The sequence below is a fragment of the Protopterus annectens genome, chromosome 9.part0 (genome assembly GCF_019279795.1).
Source record: "Protopterus annectens isolate FY-2018-M chromosome 9.part0, PAN1.0, whole genome shotgun sequence".
Lineage (NCBI taxonomy): Eukaryota > Metazoa > Chordata > Ceratodontiformes > Protopteridae > Protopterus > Protopterus annectens.
The window spans coordinates 749,380,135-749,405,774 of record NC_056743.1 but is presented as its reverse complement, the minus strand read 5'-3'; the positions used below and the strand labels follow the sequence as shown (position 1 = coordinate 749,405,774).

General features: G+C 39.3%; 1 protein-coding gene across 1 annotated transcript in view; it reads left to right on the top strand.

Moving 5' to 3' along the window:
- Positions 1-25,640, top strand: part of LOC122810586 (tetraspanin-4-like) — a 662,136-nt gene that overhangs the window by 598,749 nt on the left and 37,747 nt on the right. Inside the window, exon 7 of the mRNA XM_044082164.1 lies at positions 9,785-9,868. Coding sequence (XP_043938099.1) covers positions 9,785-9,868 — 84 coding nt within the window. The remainder of the gene's footprint in view (positions 1-9,784; positions 9,869-25,640) is intronic.

Genomic DNA, 25,640 nt, shown 5'->3' with positions numbered 1-25,640 from the left:
AGACCTTACCCGAAAGGTCAGAAGGGAGGGAAAATGTGGTTCCGAAAATCACAAGGAGTCACGCCTGATGCACATGGTCAGTTTACCCCCAGAGGCAGAGGGGGTAATAATAACAGACGCCGCCCTAGGGGCAGAGGGGGTCCGCAGAACCAGAGCTCCAGAGAGCCTCTCTCTGACAAGCCCTTCCAGCATCCCTGAGGTGTTGCCCGACTGCCCACCCTTGGAAGCAGTCGGGGGAAGATTGTCGCTGTACCCAGAAGCCTGGTTTTCCCTCTCTCAAGACAAATGGGTACAGTCGATCATATCCGAGGGTTACAAGATTCCTTTCGAAGAAAGCCCCTTCCCTCAAAAAGGTTCCCTTCCAGACGTACCACCCGGTCTAAGGGAAATTGCAAGATTAGAGGTGTCAAAGCTTCTAAGGAAAAGAGCCATCCAGCCAGTACCAAAAGATCATTTAGAGTCCGGAATCTACTCAAGGTTCTTTTTGGTCCCCAAAAAGACGGGAGACTGGAGACCAATATTAGACCTCAGCAGACTAAACAAGTCTGTCAAAAAGACGAGATTTCGGATGGTCACACTTCAATCGATTTTGCCCTTTCTGGGCAAAGACAACTGGATGTGCTCTATAGACCTTCAGGATGCGTACTATCACATAAAAATCCACAGACGCTCCAGAAGGTTTCTCCGCTTTCGGCTGGGGACCAGTCATTTTCAATTCAGAGCCCTGCCCTTTGGTCTCACTACAGCCCCCAGAGTGTTCACCAAATGCATGGCAGTGGTCACGGCTCACCTGAGACGTCTAGGATTTAAGGTGTTTCCATATCTCGACGACTGGCTCCTCTCTGCCACCACCAGGCATCAACTCATCCGAGCCAGAGACTACACCCTACGTCTCTGCAGTCAATTGGGAATTTCGGTAAACTTCGAAAAGTCCTCCTTATCGCCCTGCCAATCTATTACATTTATAGGCGCAAATCTAGACACTACTCGGATGTCAGCAAACCTAACAAGTCAGAGAATCCTAGATATCCAAAACCACGTTCGAATCATTCTTGCCAGCAAAAAGGTACAAGCCAGGCTGGTTTTGAAAGTGTTGGGCCTCATGGCTGCTGCCATCACACTTCTTCCTCTGGCCCGTTTTACATCGTCTTCTACAATGGATGTTGTTCACACAATGGTCCTTCCAGCAGCTTCCCATGCGTCACAAGATCCTAGTGACACAGACCTGCAAGAACCATCTATCCTGGTGGATTTCCTCTCCTCTAGTCCATCAGGGCAGACCATTTGTTCCCCCGGCCCCGGTAGCCACGGTCACTTCGGATGCCTCCCTGATCGGGTGGGGGGGGGTATTATCAGGGCAGGATGGTTCATGGCACGTGGCAACCGTTCGAATACCACCTGCACATAAATGTCCTAGAGATGAGAGCAGTGCTTTTAACGTTGCAAGCCCTCAACGACTTTCTTCCCTTAGGACCTATTGCAGTTCACACGGACAACATGTCCGTGGTGTGGTACATCAACAAGCAGGGCGGAACCAAGTCCTATCCCTTGTGTCGAGAGGCTCTCAGACTTTGGCAATGGGCGATCTCCTCTCATCGGTTTCTGGTAGCAACGCATATCCCTGGGAAAACCAAAATAATAGCGGACAGATTGAGCAGAGCTATACTCATGCCTCACGAGTGGTCTCTCAAGCAATCCATAGTGGAAGAGATTTTTCAGAAGTGAGGCCGCCCATGCTGCGATCTTTTTGCTACTCCTCTAAACAGCAAATGTCCAGACTTCTTTTCTCTCTTCCCACTTCCGGGCCATCCCCCCAGAGACGCTCTTTCCCAAGATTGGCCCCAGGGACTTCTTTATGCTTTTCCCCCCTTTCCATTGATTCCACAGGTACTCCAGAAAGCGTCCGTTTTGAGAGCCAAATTGATTCTCATTGCCCCTTACTGGCCTCGACAAATTTGGTTCCCGTTCCTTCATCGCCATCTCTTGGTGCAGCCTTGGCATCTGGACCCAGTGCCAGACTTTCTGACCCACCAGTCGGGTCAACTGCACCGGTCCGTTCCTTCCCTCAACCTCACAGCTTGGTTGCTCCACTTCCTTCCTTAGCCAGGCTTCCTATGATCTCTAACCCCGTTAGGGACATCATAGTAGCTTCTCTTAAGTCCTCTACCAGGAGGATTTACTCTGGTAAGTGGAAACGCTTCTCCCTCTGGGCGAAAGATAAGAACATAGATCCCTTTACTGCCCCGGTTCAGTCAGTCTTGGATTTTCTAGCGGAAATTTTTCACTCAGGTTCTTCCTCTTCCACAGTCAAAGTTCAGTTGGCAGCAGTCTCCAACTTTCATGTCGGGTTTGCAGACCACAACATTATGTCCCACAAGCTTTGTAAAGCCTTTCTTAAAGGGGTGTTCCTTCTAAAGCCTCCTGTTAGGGATCCTCCACCACAGTGGGACCTAAATTTAGTGCTGGCATCCTTGATACTTCCCCCTTTCAAACCGGCTGCTTCATGTTCATTAAAGTTTCTTTCTTGGAAGACACTCTTTCTTGTCACCATTACCTCGGCTAGAAGAGTGTCGGAACTTCATGCCTTATCTGTTCGTCCCCCTTATTTGGTCTTCCACAAGGATAGGGTATCCTTGAGAACCAATCCATCCTTTTTGCCCAAGGTTGCTTCTAAGACAGATTTAAACCAATTCATTGATCTTCCTGTATTTTTTTCCAAATTATTCTAACAGGGCAGAACAAAAATTGCATTACCTTGATGTTCACCGCCAACTTAGATATTATTTGGACAGAACTAAGCATTTTAGGAAATCTGATCAACTCTTCCTTTCTTATGCTGAAAATAAAAAAGGTCTCCCTGTTTCTAAAGTGACCTTATCCAGATGGCTATCTTCCACCATTTCTGACATTTATCAACTTAGGGGCAAACAACTCAGCTCAAAACCTAAAGCACATTCCACAAGAGGCCTAGCCACTTCTACAGCTTTTCAGGCTAGGCTGCCCTTAAATACTATTTGTGCAGCAGCCACTTGGGCCACTCCTCATACCTTTGTTTCTCATTACAAATTGGATTTGGCCTCCAGGGATAGGGCAAGCTTTGGTTCCACTGTTCTCAAGAGTCTGTTCCATTGAGCCACCCAGGATAGAGGTGCTAGGGACGCGGTCCCATCCAGCAAGAATGAAGGCGAGATTGACAACTTAAAATTTAGAAGTTATGTACCTACCATAACGTTCCATGTTAGTTGTCTTCTCTCGCCTTCTTTCTTGCATCCCTCCCTCCTGTCCCCCTAGCCTGGACAGACCTTGATCTCCCCTTATCTCTGGAAGATTCTTCTTCCTGGGGCACCAGATAGTTCTTGTCCTTCATTACCTGGTTTTCATTACAGCCTATTTAGGTTAGTGTTTCTCTTTCCTTAGTGGAAAGTTTTTATAGGCAGTTTTTCCTCTAGATACCAAATGAGATCTGGGTAATTACCGCCTTGCATCATGGGATATGGGGCTGCCTTGAGCTGGTAAAAGTGACACTCGAGCTTAGCAAGTGCCGAGTCGGAGCCGAGGATCGGCTCCGAACCCATCCAGCAAGAAAGAAGGCGAGAGAAGACAACTAACATGGAACGTTATGGTAGGTACATAACTTCTAATTATTGATCGTGTCCCACAAAATGACAAGGGAGGAGATGACAAGACCTTAGTGGAAGTTAAAGAATGTATGTGGCAGCTTAGATTGGATGCATCCAAGCCACCTGGTATAAATGAATATATTTCTATTTCCAGCATTCTAAAATATAAATCACATTTTATATGAATTTTTATATAAATTTTTATTATGTAGAATGTTCACACATTTTATATACATTTCTTACAAACACTACAATATTTATATATTTTATATTATTCATTACATATTATAGATTATATTGTATATTTACACTTAAGTTATTTATTTATACAAAATTATATCACATACAGTTTACATTTTTATTCTACATACATTTTAAATACATAACAAAAACAACAATTTTAGTCTATAGACATATACGTTTGGCATGGTTATACAATTGAATGGGATATATTGGTCATATATATATAAAAATACATATATATATATATATATATATATATATACACATACATTTTTTTAGATAAAAATACTATATACAAATACAAATAAACATTGGTACACATACACCTTTAATTTTGTTGAATGTTTTATTGCAATTGATGTTCTTAATTGAAGGAGGTGTGGTTTTAGATATTTATATAAAAAGGGAGTGGATTGTGTTAATTAATTTACATTCTGATGATGCCCAACAATGCTAGTGGGTGAAAGCACTAAGTGTTATTATCTGTACAACTACTTGGTTCAATAAAAACGTTTCTACAGTCGTGGTGCTGGTCGGTTTGTTGGATTACTAGAACATTTGCTGAGTTCAATAATGGCCTAACATACTTCTTTACTGAAGTGCTAATGCATCATAAGTAAAATTCGTATTAATCTCTCCAGTATATATAAAGCATTCTGTCACTGGATTTATAATCACCCCGGGTTTAAACTCACGTGCAGTAAATTACATTATAAGAAGATGGAATTGTATATTGTGTCATTACAACAAATATCCAAGTATAAACTGAAGAAATGTGCACAGAGTGGGATAAGTATGCCATTGGAAAAGCAAAATCCGAATGTAAAACAAAACAACCAACAGAATAACACAGTAGCTGAGGATAAAAACTTGTTTTATTACCAACAAATAAAAATAGGTAAGCGTTTTCACTTTTGCTTCATTAGACCATATACATAGAGAGAAGAGCAACCTTTACTTATAGGCAATCCAATTATTAAGCAACCAATCACATGCTAAGGGTCACAGTTAAAGGAGAAAGACATAATAAAACCATAGCTTGTGTAAAATTGTATACATATCTGCAGAAACTGCATATGAAGAGAAATTCAACATGCAGAAAAACATCAATGTCATAAAACAAACACACAGAAACAAAAATATAAAAACAAAAATGAGCCAAAATGTAAAAATGTCTTAACTCCTAAGACTACGCCCCTTCAGAATGGGTCTAAGTGGGACTTTCTCATTATGCCCACTACTCTGATCAGCTCTCAGTCTTATCATCCATCTAACCTCCCTGGTTTCAGTTAGATTCCTGATGTTAACACCTGTAATGCTGGGATAAATTCTTTCAATAAGAATGAACCTGAAGGTGTGTCTGTTAGTATTGATCACATTTTTAGAGAGGACATTGGTGGTAGAGGCACAGTGTATGTTATATAAGTGTTCTCTAATTCTATCCCTCAAAGTTCTATTGGTTTTCCCAACATAAAATGCTTTGCAGAGCATGCAGTAAGCAAGATAGATGACATGCGTAGTCATACAAGTAGCCCCTATCCTAAAACTAAACCTAAAAATATTAAACAATCTGTTTCACCTACTATTCCTTAGGGCCAACATAGTGAAACTGTATTTTTCTGAACAGGATGGGGACAATGCAGATCCATTACCTGTTGTACCTGCCAGCATTTCTGTTCTACTTAGCTATACGACAGATTCCAGAATTACTATAAACGTCATTAGGAAACACTGGGGTTTGTTAACCACTGACCCCAGTATCAAAAGAATAGTAGGTGACACACCTAGATTCCTTTATAATTTATTTATTTTACATTTGTTGACCGGGCTAGTCCAACTGGAGTCCCGGGAAGAAAAGCTCCAACAAAAAAAAAACAGTATCATTTATAATATGATACATTTACAAATACAGCTAAACTTACAGATACTCATCCAATTCATTACATTTTGTTGCATTTTTGTAAATAGAATCATGATACATTTCAGCTATGGTTAGCCATTCAAACAATTCCCTAATAAAAATTTAATATAAGAGAATATTTTCTTTGTAGTTAACAGAAAAGTAGGTAGCTATATACACTCTCTTAGTAGTCAACAGAAAAGTAACTAGTTTATACAGGTATGGAAATAAATACTTTGAGAAAAGAGAGGTAGTTAGTCAGGGTTAGAACAAGGGCATAGCCACTGTGATTTAAGGTATGGCTTCAATTTGCTTTTAAATAATGTCATAGAGGTAATGGTGGTTAGGTCTTTTGGGAGGGAGTTCCAGGTTTTCCCTACTGTATTGGCGAACAAGGAGTCACCAGCCAAGTTGTTAGCTTTACCTATTTGTACAAGTAGTTTATCTGATGAGCGTAGGGTCTTGAGGTTGTTATAGGGGGTGATTAGGTTAGTAAGTATACGTGTGTTAGTAGGTTGGTACAGGATCTTGTGGGCAACTGTTAACTGGTTGAATAGTATTATATTTGGCAGTTATAGCCATCCTAGCTGTTTAAGATCATCACAATGATGGGCTCTGAAGGCAGACCCAGTTGCAAATCTGGCAAAATTAGTGTAGGAGATTGCTAGCTTGTTGATGTTGTTTTTACATAGTTTTGTATATATAGGCGAGGCATAGAGAAGGGTAGAGAGTAAGTGGGTACGGGCAATGGTGGTCCTGGCTAGTGGAGTCAAAAAGGATTTAATCCTGTATAGAGATCCTAATTTTTTGTTGACTGTTTTTATAGTACTATTAATATGGGAATCAAAGGTAAGGTTGTTGTCAATTAGAACCCCAAGAAGTTTAGTAGTACAATCAGGAGATATAATAGTGCCATTGCTAGATGTGACAGTAAAATTAAGTGGAGAGGCCCTACGAGTGGGAGTAAATAGTAACAGTTTTATTTTTTTGGGATTCAGAATGAGGCATCGATTTAAAAGCCATGTCTCGACCGTGTTAAACACATTTTGGGTTATGGACTGTAGGACAGATGGTGATGTGGCACAGCATATTAACGTGGAATCATCAGTGTATTGGATACAAATAGCTTGAGTTATAGCAGAATATTGGTCATTTATAAAAATAGAGAATAGGAGGGGGCCTAATATGAAGCCTTGAGGGACATCAAGGGGAGGTGGGAGGATAAGTTGTTCTCCCATAGGACAGCCTGTTGTCTAGGTATGATTGGAACCATTGAATAGCCAGCGTGTCTAGAGACAGGTTTTTTACAAGACGACCTTCTCAAGAGGTTGTTATGCTATCCAGACAGTTACAAGCATAATGTGAATGGGATTGAAGGGACTATGACACTCTGTGGTAATTGCAACTTTTGCAGTTTCATAGACAGACGTGGATGCTTTGAGCACCCTGACACTGGTCATAGGTTTAGTTTTAGGATAGGGGCTACTTGTATGACTATGCATGCCATCTATCTTGCTTATTGCATGCTCTGCAAAGCATTTTATGTTGGGAAAACTGATAGAACCTTGAGGAATAGAATTAGAGAACACATATAGCATACATTGTGCCTCTACCACCAATGCCCTCTCTAAGCATGTGATCAACACTAACAACAGACATATCTTCAGGTTCATTGTTACTGACAGAAGTTATCCCAGCATTACAGGTGGTGACATCAGGAATCTAACCAAAACCAGGGAGGTTAGATGGATGGTAAGACTGAGAGCTGATCAGGGTAATGGGCTTAATGAGAAAGTCCCACTTAGACCCATTCTGAAGGGATGTAGTCTTAGGAGTTAAAAGACTTTTTTATATTTTTTGCTTATTTTTGTTTTTATATTTTTGTCTATGTGTTTGTTTTATGACATTGATGTTTTTCTGCATGTTGAATTTCTCTTTGTATGCATTTTTTCTGTATGCAGTTTCTGCAGATATGTATACAATTTTACACAAGCTGTGGTTTTAGTATGTCTTTCTTCTTTAACTGTGACCCTTAGCATGTGATTGGTTGCTTAGTAATTGGATTGCCTATAAGTAAAGGTTGCTCTTCTCTCTGTGTATATGGTCTGATGAAGCAAAAGTGAAAGCGCTTACCTATTTTATTTGTTTGGTAATAAAACAAGTTTTTATCTTCAGCTAGTGTGTTATTCCATTGGTTGTTTTGTTTTAAATATCCAAGTATATTTTATAGTTGAAGTTCATGATATAGTATTCTGGAGAAATTGCTGTAATACTTTGTGTATATAAAGAGAAGTGGTCCTTTACTGTTGGGTACCACCATTAGTCTCATGAAGCATTTGAATGTTCTGGTTTTGCTATTTGTTTTACAAAAATATACATTTTATAGTTTTTCAACATGACAAACAGTATGCATCTCATTCATATCACTGATGCGTTCTTATGAAATAAGAACCACAAATACTATTTTCTAGAGAAAGGTAGCATATTTTGTCAGCCTCCCTTATTTTAGTACACTCCAAACAATAAGTAAGTAGGTAAATAAATATGTCCCCTTTTTACATCGTGTATCTTTTTTCCTTTGGTCCACCCAACCTTTAGCAGATTCGGGCATCTCTACTATAAGAATAAAGGGGTGGCTAATGTCTTTTGACAGAGTTCACTTCTTCCTCCTACTATAAAATTGTATTCAGACAAGCGGTTTGGTGCCTATGAACATTTCTGGGAGATAGCATATGGCTAATTAGCATTAGCCAGTCCCCTGAACAACCACACTAGCATGTGACTTCTCCTGCAAGACCATTTTCCATGCTAAAGTCCCCCAGAGGAGAAAAAACCTCAGTAGAAGAGTCTAAGAATAACATAGACTTAGAGTGATGCATAAAGTTTCTATGATAAGACTTCAACATCATGCTAAGCTGATTTATCTGATTAAATTCATCCACTAGAACAGTGACAGCTATCAGAGCCAAAACACTAGTGTCATTTGCACTTTTAATTTAAAAAGAGGATGATTTTTAACTACAATTTGCTTGTTTTATAATGTGCTCAGAAGAGATAAAAACACAAGAGCAAAAGTCTGCAGTAACAGATACAGCAATGGAGGATATGCAGCTCTTGTTTTCCTTAATACTGGCTTTCTTAAGGACTGTGAAGAAGACAGTCTTATAATGTTTTTGGAAGACTGGTCAGTGAAGGAGTTGGTCTGGGTGATTCAAATTCCTTTTGGTGTTTCATACAAGAATTAAAGGCAAACCAAAAATGCACACAAAACCCCCAAACCAAGGATAGTTTTAAGTTTTGGCATCATTTGCTTACAAACTTAATAAAATAAGAGTATTTCTATAAGAAGATATTTTCTGAAGAATACAACCTCTATAGATAGCATGACATGATGAATATAAAGTCACCAAGTCACAGATTTTTAACAAACAGCCCGTGTTTTGAAAAATCACAAATTATGCAAGGGATGAAGCAACATTCTGAAACAAAAACAGGAATGTTTGAGAGTGAAAGCATTAGAAAAACAGATTAACAGACATAACTGAAGCTTTTCAGTCAACTCAACCAAGAACAGCTACTGCCTTGGTCTTCCCAAGAGCAATGTATGTGTCGGTCTATGCATTGGTCTTCCCAAGAGCAATGTGTGTGTCAGTCTGTCTGTGAGCTTATGTTCTTTGTTGGTACAGCTTCATGTGCTTAATAATATATTAACTAATTTGATAGTGCCCAGTAAGAAAGATTCATTGTGATGTTGTTGACATGTAGCACTTGCTGTAGTCATAGTAGGTTGCTGCTTGGGCATCATTTACTGACAAGCCTGCTCAGGATTACTTCTCTTAAAATGACACTAGGCTAGACTGGAGCATAATACCAAAAATGCTTATCACTCATAATGGGATGTAAAAGGCCAACTTCCACAGAATTTAAAATGCCATATTTAAAGTTGATAGAGACAACTGTGATGGTGATCAGCTGATTCATTCTTTATTTTTTATGTTAAGTTTTATTTCATTTCTTTCAGCCCTGTTATGAGAAAGTGAAGACCTGGTTAAAAGAAAACATCAGTTCAGTTGGAATTTTTGGGCTGTGCATAGCATTCATTCAGGTGAGTATCTGCTTCATTATATTAATATGTAGGAAACCAATGTGACAGAGCTATCTGCTTGTTTTATTTATACCCAAAGTTTGATGCTCAAGGTGCAGTTTTTTTCAACTAATTTTTTTAATTTATAAAATTGCGAATCAATGCAGCAGGATTTCAACAAGGTTAAGTGAAAACCTACAGATTTGATACATATTAATTATAAAATATGAAACAAACATAATACTTTATTACTGAGGGACAAATCTCAAAAAAAAAAGAATTTGCCAAGACTTAAATTTGGTTGCCTTTTTGAAAATTGTTTAATAGTTTGTTGTGTAATTAATTTATCCATAGACTTTCGGTGCCTATCTTACAAACCACTAAGGTGTAAGATTCAAAGTACTGTTTGAGTGTAGCAAATAAGAAGCATACTGCTTCTTGTAACTGCATTAGCATAAAATTGCTTAGATTTTTCAATTATACTAACAGGTCAATCCAGGTATGCTGAAATGTATCCTCTTTTTAACAACCATGAGATAATCTTCATCCAAATTGGTCTGACTTTGTTACACCTGTAAGTAATATATAGCAAACCAGCAGAAATGTTGCTGATTTAGTAGGGGTGTGATGCTTGTTTTTTAAAAATCATAAGTTGAATATTATATACATTTCCCAGATATTGTATGTGAATAAAATAACACATGTTCTGTAGTCCTATCTCACCTTCATTCTTACATATGGGTTTGGAGCCGATCCTCGGCTCCGACTCGGCAGATTACAAAGCTCAAAGTCTCTTAGTTGGCTTGTGGCAAGGTAGGTATCCCACAGTGCACTAGTAAGAATCTCCAGATCTCACTTGCCACATCTATGAGTTCAGAAGTACTTCTTGCTTGGCCGTGGCTAAGTTGCATAATTTTCATTATTATTATAGTTCTTTTTGATATTTATGCTTATAAGATAGCTTAGTTTACATAGTTTTAGTAATAGTTTTTCATAGGTAGTAAATAGTAGTGTGTTTTTGCTAAATTTTCCATAGTTATTGCTGAAAACTTGTTGGCCATTCTAGCCCCATTTTTGTTCTTCGAGTGGTATCCTTTCTATTAGCGTATGTCCGCATTTGTGTTAGGACCTTGTTTTCTAGTTTTCAATAGAATAGTATTTTGTGCGCAATGTTGTTCACTATTATTGGATAGTTTTTTGCCTGCTGTTTTGTGGTATTTTCTGACTTAGCTTCTGTCCTGTTTCCTGGCAGCTAGGTCCGGTTAAGTTAGAGGACCTAGTTCACCATTTAACTTTTCTGGTGTTTTTTTCCTCAACAGGGCTAGGCCTGTTTAAGTTAGAGGACCTAGTCCTCTGTTGTTTGCTCGTCTGTGTGCGAGTTATCTTAGCAGGGCTAGGGCCGTTTAAGTCAGAGGACCTAGTTGTCTGTTGTGTTTTTTGTGTGTAGTTTTCTTACACGGCAAGGCCCGTTTAAGTTAGAGGACCTTGTCGTCTCTTCTGTCTTTATAGAGTTCGGTTTGTACTAAGCATATCAAAGGAGTCCAAAGATCATAAACCTACGGGTTTTAAAAAGTGCCTTAAGTGCTCCCAAAAAATTCACAGAGAGACGCACTTGTTCACAGTTGTCCTCCGAGACTTCTTTATGCATTTCGCCCCTTTCTGCTCATATTGAAAGTGATCCAGAAAGCAAAGTCTTTGGGAAGCAAAATTATTCTGATCACTCCTTACTGGCCTCATCAGATTTGGTTCTCTTTCTCGGGCCTCATCTCCTAGACGATCCATGGACTCTGGACCCAGTTCTAGACCTCTTGACACACATATCAGGTTCCCTTCACCCCATATATCAGGTTCCCTTCACCCCTGCCTCCACACCCTCAACTTGACAGCGTGGCTGCTCCACTTCCATCCCTAGTCAGAATTCATGATTTTTCACCTGCAGTGACCCATATCCTCACATCTTCCCACAAACCTTCCATGAGGAAATTATACACTAGCAAATGGAGAAGATTTTCCATCTGGGCAAAAGAGAAAAATGTAGATCCTTACACAGCATCCATCCCCTTGGTGTTAAAATTCCTAACTGAACTTTTCCATCAGGGATCAGCTCCTGCTACAATTAAAGATGTTCTTCGTGTTTCACTGTTGCAGTCATCACATTTGGGTCATCTGCTTGCAGTAACCCTCAATCGGCCTGATTAACAAAGTCTTGGGTCCTGCATCAGTTGCTGTCTCTTCTTCCATGACGTCAGAAAGTCAGGGGTATAAAACACGCAGCCAATGCCATTACATCAGTCTTTCTTGCTGTGCGGTGCCCAAAGCAGAAGCAGTTCGCAAGTGCCGGTTAGCCAACTCCTGAAATTTTCATTTTCGAGTTTCAGAACCAAAGTCTTCAACTAAAAGCTAAGTACCGTGTTGGGGAAACCTTTTCTTGCTCTAATCCGATGTCATTAAAAGTAAATAATTGCATTTCTTGTGGAAAGCAAATACCTCATAAAGATTTTCATTCGTACTGCATTCCTTGTCTAGGCCATGACCACGATGTACTTCACTATCGGTTTTGTGCCTTATTTAAACCACGAACTATCAGTCGTCGGTATATTTTTGCTTCTAAATATTTTGGTGCTCAGTTCAATTATCCAGTTACGTCTTCGGTAAGCCATCCGACTACAGACATTCCAAAAAAATGCAAAGATAAAGACACAGACAGGTTGCCAGTTCGCCGGTACTCAGTGAGGTGCTTTCACAGCCCCTGATACCCTCTACCTCAGATTCGCAGGCCTCTACTGAGACCCATTCGGAGTCCGGTATGCCACGAGATGCTTCAACTGTGGAACCTGTGGATGTCTCTACCTTGGATGGGTCCGGAGCTGCTGTGCAGGCACCGGATTCTGGGGGTGTATATTCAGGCCTACTGACTTGCATATTAAACAGACGCCATCTTCTTCTTCAAGGCCTAAAACACAAACCATGCCTAGAAAACTGACGCCCAGACTGCATGGTCAGGCCTGTATGCCTAAAAAACAAATGATAAGAATGGCTGAAGACCTTGTTACTTTAATCAGGGCAAGCCAACCTTCCCCCTCTAAGAGACCTAGGACTGAGTTTGCTTATGATACTTCTGACCAGGATTCTGAAATTTCTGTTTCGTCTGATGGCCAGGATTTACCCTTATCTACCTATGAGGATTCTGATGCTGAAGACCCATATCTGGACAATTGTCTAATTCAGGCAGAAAGCCAGGACATAATTTTGAATCACCTGGCCTTTGTATGAAGTGTGCTAACTTGTCTGGGGTACACCATAAACAAAAAGAAATCACACCTGGTACCCTGTCAACAAACTATATTCCTGGGAGCAAGCTTGAATACAACTTCCCAGATGGCTTTCCTCATGCCAGAGAAACAAATTAATTTGACAACCTACTTCAAACTAGTGGCCACAAAAACCCTGCTATCTGCAAGGCAAATACTGCAAGTCTTGGGGTTCATGGCCTCCTGCATTCTTCTAATTCCATATGCAAGACTGCATATGAGGAAACTACAATGGTATCTAAAAAGCCTATGGTGTCAACATTCTCAGGATCTAGAAGCAATGATTCCTATCATACCTTGCCTACGCCTAGAGTTTCTTTGGTGGGCAGAGGCCTGCCACCAAAACAAGGGACTACCATTCACTCTACCCCCTACTGCCCAAACCCTAACAACAGAAGCATCAGACTATGCATGGGAGGCTCACCTGGCAGGGAAGTGCATTCAGGGCAAATGGAACCCTAGTCAAATACACCTGCATATCAATCAAAAAGAAATGTTAGCTGTACATAATGCTCTGACAGCCTTCAAGGACCACATTCTTCCAGGACAATTAATGGTAAAGACGGACAACGCCACTGTTATGTGGTACATAAACAAGCAGGGGGGTACCCATTCTTACCCCCTCTGCAGACTAGCTGGCCTTGAGCAACAAAGTGCACCTACAAGCTCAATTTCTGCCAGGAGAACTAAATACACTGGCAGACAGACTAAGCAGAAACCTCATGGACCCACACGAGTGAGAGCTGGAACCAAAGATTTTCAACATGTTGACAAACAAATGGGGGAGCCCAGATATAGAACTGTTTGCCTTCCCCCAGAACTACCAGTTGGGCAAATTTTGCACAAGGACTCCCCACAAACAAGCTTGGAAAGTGGATGCTCTGTCCTTCAGCTGGAAAAACCTATCAGTTTATGAATTTTCTCCTCTGCATCTCCTCTCCAAAGAACTACTAAAGATCAAACATAACAAACCAAGGACGATATTGATTGCACCAGACTGGCCACCCCAACACTGGTACCCACTCTTGCACAGTGTGTCACTGTTAGCCCCATGGCACCTGCCTCAGACCCCTACCCTATTGTCTCAACAGGAGAACCAGATTCTGCACCCTCAGCTTCAAACCCTAAACCTAGCAACCTGGCTAATTACCTAATCTCTCCTTTACCATCCATCAGTAAACCAGTGATAGATATCATTTTAGAGGCAGGGAGGCCTAGTACTAGAAAATCTTATGCTGAAAAATGGAAAAGATTCTGTGCCTGGAACCAATCTCAAGGGATGAGCACAGCAGCACCCAACTTACCTCAGATTTTGCAATACTTAACTGAGATGCTTCACAAGGGCCTTTTTCCTCCATCAAAATTCACGCCTCAGCCATTTACAGCTCATTATAACACAGAACCCTCCTCTCTTCTCTCATCCACTGCTCAAGCAGTTCCTCAGAGGGGCCAAAAATTTAAGACCACCCAGGAGAGCCCCAACTCCAGCCTGGAACCTTCACTTTGTATTGGAGAAACTCAGTCTTCCTCCTTTCGTGCCAGCTGCTAGTGCAGATTTAAAATTCCTTTCTTGGAAAACAGCCTTCCTTTTAGCAATCACTTCAGCAAGAAGGGTATCTGAATTACAGGCCCTTATGGCAGCGGAGCGTTTTATCATCTTTCATGCGGACAGGGTGTCCTTCAGAACAAATCCCTTCTTCATGCCCAAGGTGGTATCCAGTGTGGCTCTTCATCAGTCCATTCATTTGCCAACCTTCTTTCCTAATCTACAGAACAAAGGGGAATGGATACTGCACTCCTTAGATGTGCACAAACAACTTAGATTTTACTTGGACAGGACTAAATGTCAAAGGAAATCTGAACAACTGCTGGTGGCATTTGCTGCAGGGGCAGAGGGGGAAGGCTATTTCAAAGCAAACCATTTCTAAATGGATAGGCCATTGCATTCATTTCTGCTACAAGCACCATGGAAAACTTATCCCACAGGGGATCAGACCCCCATTCAACCAGGGCTTCATCTACCTCTACAGCCTTTCTCAGAGGTGTCCCTAACAGGGACATCCTAGAAGCTGCTACCTGGAGTTCTGTACATAGTCTCACCAAGCATTACCATTTGCCAATTTTCTCTAAATCCAGAGCTGGCTTTGCCACTGCAGTCTTGCAGGGTCTTATAGCTGGTCCATATCCTATATAAATTCCTCCTCCCATTCTTAGCTTTGGGAATCTACCCAAATGTGGTGACTGCAACAGTGAAACATGAAGAACATAGTACAGTTGTGTACACTTACTATATAAATGTAGATGTTCAAGTGTATTCACTGTTGCAGTCCTGGTTACCCTCCCTCCAGCCCCCTGACCTTTTTTGGCTATACCTCTTCTCTCCTTTACTGTGCTTAAAAGCTTTTTGGTGTATTTGCTTTTTTATTGGAGGTATATCCTTGTGTATGTGTATATATATATATATATATATATATATATATATATATATATATATATATATATGTATGGATTCCTATTACAAAAATGAAAGTTCACTACTTTGAACTTGTAATAGGAAGCCTCACTTCTGTGAAAGTTCACTTTAACGAAAGTGAACTTTTGCATAAGTGCACTTCACCGAAACACCGCAGAACAGTGGAGGACATAAAAAAAAAACTATGTCCTCCACTATGGTGTGATAGTCACGGACCTTAGGGTTAGGGCACGGGTTAGGGTAAGGGAATAGTTAGTAAAGCTATCCCCTTACCCTAACCCTAAGGTTCGTGACTGTCGCACCATAGTGGAAGACATTGCTATGAACTTCACTGCATTGCAGTCGTCATGGACCTTAGGGTTAGGGCACGGGTCATGGTAAGGGGATAGCCCGTAGGGCTATCCCCTTACTATGACCCGTGCCCTAACCCTAAGGTCCATGAGTACTGCATGGAAGTTCAGTACAACACCCATTCGTTGTAGTGAACTTCGCGTAAGTGCACTTTCGCTCCAGTGAGCATTCCATGCACATTTCGAATTAGTGAAAATTCGATCTTGTGTATGGAACCCATATATATATATATATATATATATATATATATATATATATATATATATATATATATATATATATATGTACTATGCAGAAAATGCCCAATAGCAACCAGAATACCTCTGCAAACACAGTAAAGGCAAACAAAAATCCAGAAAAAATGCTGAGGTTAGGCTCCAGTGTCCAAATCAAAGTAAAAAAGCAGTCTTCGGTCTTCAATAAAGGTAAAAAAGCAGACTTGAATCGAAGAATAAAAGTATAAGAAGTCTTCTTTATTGTCACACAAGCACTTTCACATATTGCTTCCTCAGGTGTATACTAACAAAGGTAAACCACACCTATATATATTTAACTAAAATAGTCATGTGACTCAATAACCCATTTACCATTAAAGCTGTATTCTCTCTTATAAATCAGAAAGTGTGACTATTTAATAAAATACAATAAATCTAAAATACATAATATATATCTAGAAAACATTCTATCTTCATATTCATAATGTAGAGCTTCTAAAAATATATATAGAACTTCTAAAAAATACATCAATTCTAATGCATCATTTTAATAAAATTCTTAAAAACATATAAATATAGATATTTCATAGCAAACATTGCATAAAAATATATTAATATATTAATATATTAAAAACATAAACCCATAGCCATCTATTTACCTACGTAGCCCCCTTTTTCTTAAGATAGGCTTAATGGGCATGCTGTCATTCAGCCCGTGACCAAAGTTGGCTCTCAGCATAGCTATCCATCTTGCTTCAGCTTCTTCGGTTCTATCTCTAATGTCACTATTTCTCATATTCTCATATGTTCTTGCAGCAATCATAAACCTAAATGTATGTTTTTGGCCTACCTTCAAAACGTGCTTAGACAAAGCGTTGTTCTCTGAGCCCTTCCCTATGTGGTATACATGTTCTCTAACCCTTTCTCTGAGGCTGCGGTCTGTTTTGCCTACAAAAAACAGTTGCACTGGCCACAGATAGCAAGATAAACCACATGGGTGGTCAAACATGAACCACCAACCCTAAGCTCATAAAGTGCATTTGTATCTGGATGTACAAAGTGAGTATCACTGCAAATATACTGGCATTGATTACACTTGCCACATGGTCTAGTGCCAATTATATTCTCAACATTCACTTCGTCTCGACCGTTGCATAATCTCCTTTTGAGATTCTTTTTATTCTTAAAGGTGAATTGTGGTTTACATCCTACCACTCCACTAATTACTGGGTCGGTCATCAGAATTTTCCAATGGTTATTAACTATCTATGTATATTTCCTCACATCCCTAGAGTAGGAAATATTGACCTTAAGCTTATTCTCACTTGTCTTAGCTTCCCTGTTAAATTTATCTGAGAAATAAGGTTTGGCCCTTGTACCTCTCATTTGCTGTGCTTTTATAAAGCCTTCCTCTATCATACTTCTCTCATAACCCCTCTCATCCAATTCATAACAGGTCTTAACAAGCTGTTCCTGACAGTCATTATGCCTCGCACTCAATCTGGATGCCCTAAAAAATTGATTCTGGGTAACGTTCCTGAACACATATTTAGGATGCATGCTCTCCCTTGATAATAAGCTATTTACATGGCATTCCTTCCTATATAATCTTGTGGTAATAGCTCCTTTTTCATCTCTTTCTATTAATACATCCAAAAAGCTCACACTTTTCAGAGTAATTTAAGGTGAATTTTAAAAAGCTTGTTGTGTTGTTAATATAGTCAACAAACTCTAACAACTCTGTCATATTACCCTTCCACAGAATAAAAAGATCATCTACAAATCTCCTGTAGAAAGGTATCATGTCACTAAAGGGTCCATTCAATATGTGTATTCTCTCCCAGGCTAACATAACTGCATTGGCATAGGTATTTGAGCACGAGCTACCCATCGCTACACCATTCATTTGATGATAGACCTGTTTCTTAAATAGAAATACATTATTATTAAGCACGATTCTCATTAATTCAATTAGTATCACTATTTCATCTGGTTTATATATATTAACATCATTCATTAATTCGTGTAATAACCCCAAACCCACTGTATTGGGAATTACAGTAAATAGTGACACAACATCAAGCGTCACCAAGATAATGCCAGAACTAGTTATATCCTTCTTCATAAAAGCAAAAAGGTCATGCAAAAACTGCTCTGTATCCTTAAGAATAACTTCAGAGCTATCCACTATTGTTCTAAGCTTCTTATCCAAATATATTGATATCGCTTCTGTGCACCATCCACCACTCGAGACGATAGGCCTCATGGATGGTCTATTGGGTTTCTTATGCACTTTAGGCAAGCCTTTTATATACGGAATGGTATATTTAATATTAAAGAAATAGTCACATAGCTCCTTGGTAATCATCTGTGCATGATGTAAATGTTTAATATAATTATTAACCGATTCTACCATTCCTTTCACCTCACTGTAATTAATTTTCTTGAAAAAATCAGTATTGCCTAACATCTCATACATCAAATTTTCATATAACTCAGTGTCTAGGACAACTATACGCCCACCCTTATCTGCAGGTCTAATAACCAGGTCATCATCTTTTTCAAGATCATGTAGAGCTTCTGATTCACTCCTACTGAGATTATGCCACTTGTTCTTATTCACTTTGCTATTATGTACTCTATATATATCATCTATCACAATTTGTTCAAACGCATTAATCAGTGCTGTCTGTTTGGGGACATACGTACTGGGTCTATTAAAGACATGACTGACATCATTACTATTACTTACTTGATTCTGATTAAACATATATTTAAGCATCAGATTCCTTGTGAACATCTTAATGTCAAAAATCAAATCTGTTATATTCATATCACTAGTGGGTATGAAGGACAGACCCTTAGAAAGTACATTAATCTCAGAATTAGTTAAAGCACGTTTAGAAAGATTAGTTATTAATGTCTTACATTCTGGAATGCTTTCTTTATTGTGTACGTATTCTCCTTCACTTCTTCGAATTTTCTTTTGTGGCGTGTGTTGCTCCTGCCCCTGGGTTGAAAACCTGACCCCTGAGGCTCAGTCCGGTTCAGCGAATTGTGCCTGATAGGAAGCGGAAAACCAGGGCTTGTGTAGCTGCTGTAACCGCTTCCAAATGTGGCAATGGGTGTTGCCTCTGCAGTGTAGTTTGAACTTCTCCATTGGCTCCATGGTGTACTTCCGCTGTTGTAACCACAACTTTCCTCCTTGCACCCATGGATTCACTCGAATTTACTGCTGGCAAATGAACACTAGCTTCAAGATGTTCAATCGCCTCACTGGCTGTGCCCATCGTCGTTCCATTCTCACATGCTGCTCGAACGCCAACTCCAGCCTCAACAGAAGCTCCGATGATGTCACTCCGTCGTTCTTCATCCATCCCTACGTGCCTACTGCCAGGCAGCATAGTATCACGTGGCCAAGTAAAGATATTACCAACAGCAAAGTCCTGTCGATCCCTCTTTAGTTTTCTTAGTTTAATTTGTAACAATTTGCGTTTGTACGTATTCACATTATCTATAGTCTCTGACAGCAGCCTGGTGAACACTTCGCAATTATACCTGTTGCAAAGCTGCAAGTAGTTGGTCTTCACCTCTTCCACTATTAGCAGTTCTTTCCTCTCAGCAGCATTTATTAAAAGTCTCATATAGCCCATACTTGTTGCTATATTTAACTTTTGCCATTCACTTACTAATACAGAATCTTGATCAGTCTGTGCAGGCATTTTTAAAATTCTGAGTCCTCGTGGTATTAAACCTTCAGATACACAGACTTGCAGATGGAACTTCTCATACTGCAGCCTGGCTAATTTAGACATACTCTTTTCCAGGATTAGCAAATCAGTTCGAAGTGTTAAAAAATCAATTTCAGGTTCACTGCCACTGTCAACTATTAGATTTCTGTTCAAAAGAGGGTTAACTCTATCAGTAACTTTAGAAATGAATAGTTCTGCATTTGAATCAATTTTTGAACATTAGACATACCACTTGAAGGATTATTTGTAGTTGAATTGTTTGGTTTGGGTGAATAATCCAGCTCAATTTCTTCCATTACACCGGCCAAATCCTTGGTGCTGTCAGGCATGAAAAAAGAAAACAGTACTATGCAGAAAATGCCCAATAGCAACCAGAATACCTCTGCAAACACAGTAAAGGCAAACAAAAATCCAGAAAAAATGCTGAGGTTAGGCTCCAGTGTCCAAATCAAAGTAAAAAAGCAGTCTTCAGTCTTCAATAAAGGTAAAAAAGCAGACTTGAATAGAAGAATAAAAGTATAAGAAGTCTTCTTTATTGTCACACAAGCGCTTTCACATATTGCTTCCTCAGGTGTATACTAACAAAGGTAAACCACACCTATATATATTTAACTAAAATAATCATGTGACTCAATAACCCATTTACCATTAAAGCTGTATTCTCTCTTATAAATCAGAAAGCATTGCTTAAAGCTAAGTGTGTATGACACAACAAAAGTGTGACTATTTAATAAAATACAATAAATCTAAAATACATAATATATATCTAGAAAACATTCTATCTTCATATTCATAATGTAGAGCTTCTAAAAATATATATAGAACTTCTAAAAAATACATCAATTCTAATGCATCATTTTAATAAAATTCTTAAAAACATATAAATATAGATATTTCATAGCAAACATTGCATAAAAATATATTAATATATTAAAAACATAAACCCATAGCCATCTATTTACCTACGTAGCCCCCTTAATCATTTTAGTTAAATATATATAGGTGTGGTTTACCTTTGTTAGTATACACCTGAGGAAGCAATATGTGAAAGCGCTTGTGTGACAATAAAGAAGACTTCTTATACTTTTATTCTTCGATTCAAGTCTGCTTTTTTACCTTTATTGAAGACTGAAGACTGCTTTTTTACTTTGATTTGGACACTGGAGCCTAACCTCAGCATTTTTTCTGGATATATATATATATATATATATATATATATATATATATATATATATATATATATATATATATATATGTTTTATTGCTTCCCATTAAGGGGACACCTGACATCTGGTGCAAGAAAAACTGATGTAATGGCATTGGCTGCGTGTTTTATACCCCGGATTTCCTGATGTCACGGAAGAAGAGATAGCAACCAATGCAGGACCCAAGACTTTGTTAATCAGGCTGACTTAGAGCTTCTGCAAGCAGATAACCCAAATGTGATGACTGCAACAGTGAATACACTCGAGCATCTACATTTATGGTAAGTGTACACAACTGTACTTTCAACTGGCAGCGATATCCAATTTTCATTTGGGACAACATGAGCCTAATCTGATGGCTCACAGATTGTGTAAAGCTTTCCTTAAAGGCACTACCTTGCTAAGACCTCCCTTTCAGGAACCTGTATCGCCTTGGAATCTAAATTTCATTCTGTCCAAACTTACTTCCCCGCCTTTTGAACCCGTGCATTATTGTGAAATTAAGTATCTCTCTTGGAAGACCATTTTTCTAGTAGCTATTACATCCGCTAGAAGGGTGTCAGAGTTGCAAGCACGGTCAGTCAAACCTCCTTACTTGATTTTTCATAGAGACAGAGTTTCCCTTTGTACAAACCCTTCCTTCATCCCCAAAGTTTGCTCTCAGTCTAATTTGAACCAAACTGTCAAACTGCCTGTATTTTTTCCTAATCATTCAAACAGTGCAGAATATAAATTTCATCCACTTGATGTTCACGGACAGTTACGGTTCTACCTACATAGAACTAAGGAACTTAGAAAATCAGACCAATTGTTCGTATCCTTTTCTGAAACTAGGATAGGTCTGCCAGTCTCTAAAGTAACTATCTAATTGGATTTTCAACTGTATCTCTTTTAACTACTCTTCCAATGGAAAGAACCTTCCGTTTAAAATTACGGCTCATTCCACCAGATCCCTATCCACATCTGCTGCCTTTCAAGCTAGAGTTCCAATTGACAGTATTTGTGCAGCAGCAACTTGGGCTACCCCTCATACCGTTATTACTCATTACAAATTGGATTTGACCTCAAGGGGTAGAGCCTCCTTTGGTTCCACGGTTCTTAGGAGTATATTCTCGTGAGCCACACGAGAAAATGGTGCTAGGGATGCTGTCCCATATGTAAGAATGAAGGCGAGATAGGACTACAGAACATAAAGAAATTATGCACTCACCATAACGTTCCATGTTTGTAGTCCATCTTGCCCTTCATTCTTACAAACCCACCCTCCTACCCCCATCCATCTATCCTTGGAGGATTTGGAGACAGGATATTATTGCCTTTGGTAGGGTGGAGACCTTTCATCTTTGTTGTTCCTTGTGGATAACCTCTCTATCACTTTTATAGTCAGCAGCAAACAAGATCTGGGGATTCTTACTAGCACACTATGGGATACCTACTTTACCATGAGCCAACTAAGAGACTTTGAGCTTTGTGATCGCCTCCAAACCCATATGTAAGAATGAAGGGCGAGATGGACTACAAACATGGAACGTTATGGTGAGTACAGAACTTTTTTTTTTGCCAGTCTAAGGCATTTAAAGTTAAATATTAGCCAAATATGCATACTAGCTGAATAGTATATATATTTCCCAGATATTGTGTGTGAATAAAATAACACTTTTTGCCAGTCTAAGACATTTAAAATTAAATAATATTTAGCCATATATGCATACTAAGATTTAAATTCTGAATTAACTTGTTTGCTATGAACCATTCAGGAAGCTGTACAATATCAAAGCTGGATGCAATTTGTTAAATGACATAAGCCGCTGAACAAGTATTGAACTCTCACCATCTACTAATTATTGAGAAAAAGGTGTGAAGTCACCTTTTGCATTAAGTTTATTACTATCAAGTGTCCAACTGATAAACAGTTTCTCTGCAGAATTTATGTGATTAACATTTTTTCCTAAAATGTGACAAGTATTGTAAATTCTGCTGCAGGACTTGTGCTTCAGTACGTTTTATAGCCACATATGAGTACATAAAGTTGCAGTCCAGTAGTCTGGTGCCATAATCTGTGTGAGATTGCAGTATTGTGAATTCTGCTTCAGTACTTTTTATACCAGTATATAGCATCTAAAAATCGCATTCCAGTGCCTTTCTTTTTACCTTGCTACTGCTTTTTCCCCTGTTATTTGAGTCTTCCCCAGCCCCCACTGGAACATTTATCTAAAGGTTTCTGAAATTCTGACCATTGGACTAGAGCTCCAGTTTGAACTTTTCCCCACCTTTCCAACCTTTTCTTGTTCTGGTTTTAAAAGGCTGCATCTCTGCCTTCTTCCTATTATGGTAGTCCAACTTCCAGAGTCACTCTCTCCCCTCAGTTATTGCTCTTGTCTGTTATGAAATCTATACAAGTACTTTCCCACCTGTGATTTTCCTAAATATCCAACCCAGAAAACCAATATTCCACTTGAGTAAACCTCCCTTACTACAGATTGTCTCCTGCTCATTTTCCCAGAGCTACCATGTGCTTGGCACCCTTGCCACACTTTGAGGGTATCCTTAGTTAATCCTGTTCCACCCTTAGCAGATAAGAGATGTATTTTATTGTTTTGCACTTCAGTCAACTGTTTAGAGTGGCACTGCTTTAGTTTTGTTTAATTTGTTTATTTTGCCTTTAAATCATTCTGAAGGCCACTATTAATTGAAACTGCCTTGTCAGAGTAGTTTACGTTGTGTTGTAGCATTACACTCACAAGCAATCTTTGTTAGTGTTTTTATGTCAAAAGGTTAGCAGTACCCTGTACAAACACAAATGCCAAGAAAGAAATTTTATCAATAAAACTACTCTTAGAACTTAAACCTATAACTGAGTGTGGCTAAAACAAAACCATTCCACTGAGACACGCTTAGAGCATCTAGTTTGCACATTAACAGCACTACTATCGAATCTTAGCACAATCTAAGTTAGTGTAGTGGCAAACCCCAGAGACCACCTAAAGAGACCTCTGTATAGCCCAGTCCACAACCTGTAGTACTCCACCCAAATACAGGTTCGTACAACATGGATATGCAATTTCCAAATGTCTCCGTAGTCAACTTGGTAGATATGGGTATTCTGAGACAATGTAGCAATTGTCTCATGTTCACAGGCAACCATTTAATCCTTAAAAAAACAAATACCTTATGTGAGAGATGCACATGCACAAATTCACTTGAGGCAAAAATCTTACATACAAACAAGGTTGTCAAGAGCACACACTACACCCAGTACACCACACACACAGACCAAATCATGCTGAAGTACTAAAACAGGCAATGCATTCTTCCCAGACCTCTTAAGTCTATCAGCTATATCAAAAGCAACATCAAACACCACACACATGCACACACCAACTGGAGCGCCAAGAGCAAAGACCATAAGGCAAGCAAACACTTCAGCCAGGACTCTTGTTACAGGGAACTCCATTGCTTGAGACACAGATTCCCCACTCACCAGATAGAACAAGGAGAAGACCATGGTTAGTTGCTTGTCTGTAGCTAGGATCTGCCAAGTTATGCATGCATTCAAGTCTGTACACTACAAGTACCAGTGTCACTCTATCATAGCCTTTGGGAGTGTTAATTACTGAGACGTACTTCCCTGGACTATATGAAGAGGGACATTGTTGATCTCTCTGAATATGTGTCTCAGGCAGGTATGTGAAATGCACTCAGTAGCATTCTGCCTTCACCAAGGATGATGCCACAGTATGAACAAAAGATGACTTCTTCAGTAATGGCCTAGTTTCTGGTGTCTTTCCAGGGGAATTGAGTATTTGTCAGCATTGGGGGAAATGGTTACCAAATCACATTGCTTTGCAAAGGATGGTCTGCACCTGTCTCCCCTAGGCTTCCAGGTGTTGGCTACAACTTTGTTCACCTCCTTAGAGTCTTTTTTAGACAATGCCAAATTGACAAGCCTATCAACATAGCAAATAAAACCTAAAGAAACCAAAAGGTGTTTCTGCTCAATGCTAGAAGCCTAAACAAGAAACTCTACACCCCTACAAGTTCTCCTGACTCTGGACAATATTGACATCTGTGCCATTACTGAGATATGGTTTAAATCCACAAAAACGTACTCTGGCAGTGCAAGGCTTCAGTACCTCCCATACATTTAGTCCATCAGCTGCACATACAGGGAAAAAAAGTGGAGGAGTCTCAATCTGTATTAGCAACAAGTATAACTCAAAGTTGGTTAAACAGGACAATGCCATGGAATTTACCCACATGCAAATCAATATAGACAAAGTCCCATGCCATATCCTAGCAAGCTATAGGTCAACCTCTTTGTCCCTAGAATCCCAAAATTTGTGTATAAACCTACAAAAGACACTCGCCATTAAACCAAATACCTTATTCATGGGAGATTTCAACTACCCGTGGAATCTAGAAAACATACAGTTCTTTGTACTCACAGGCACAACAATTCCTAGATTTTATGAACAAACATACCCTT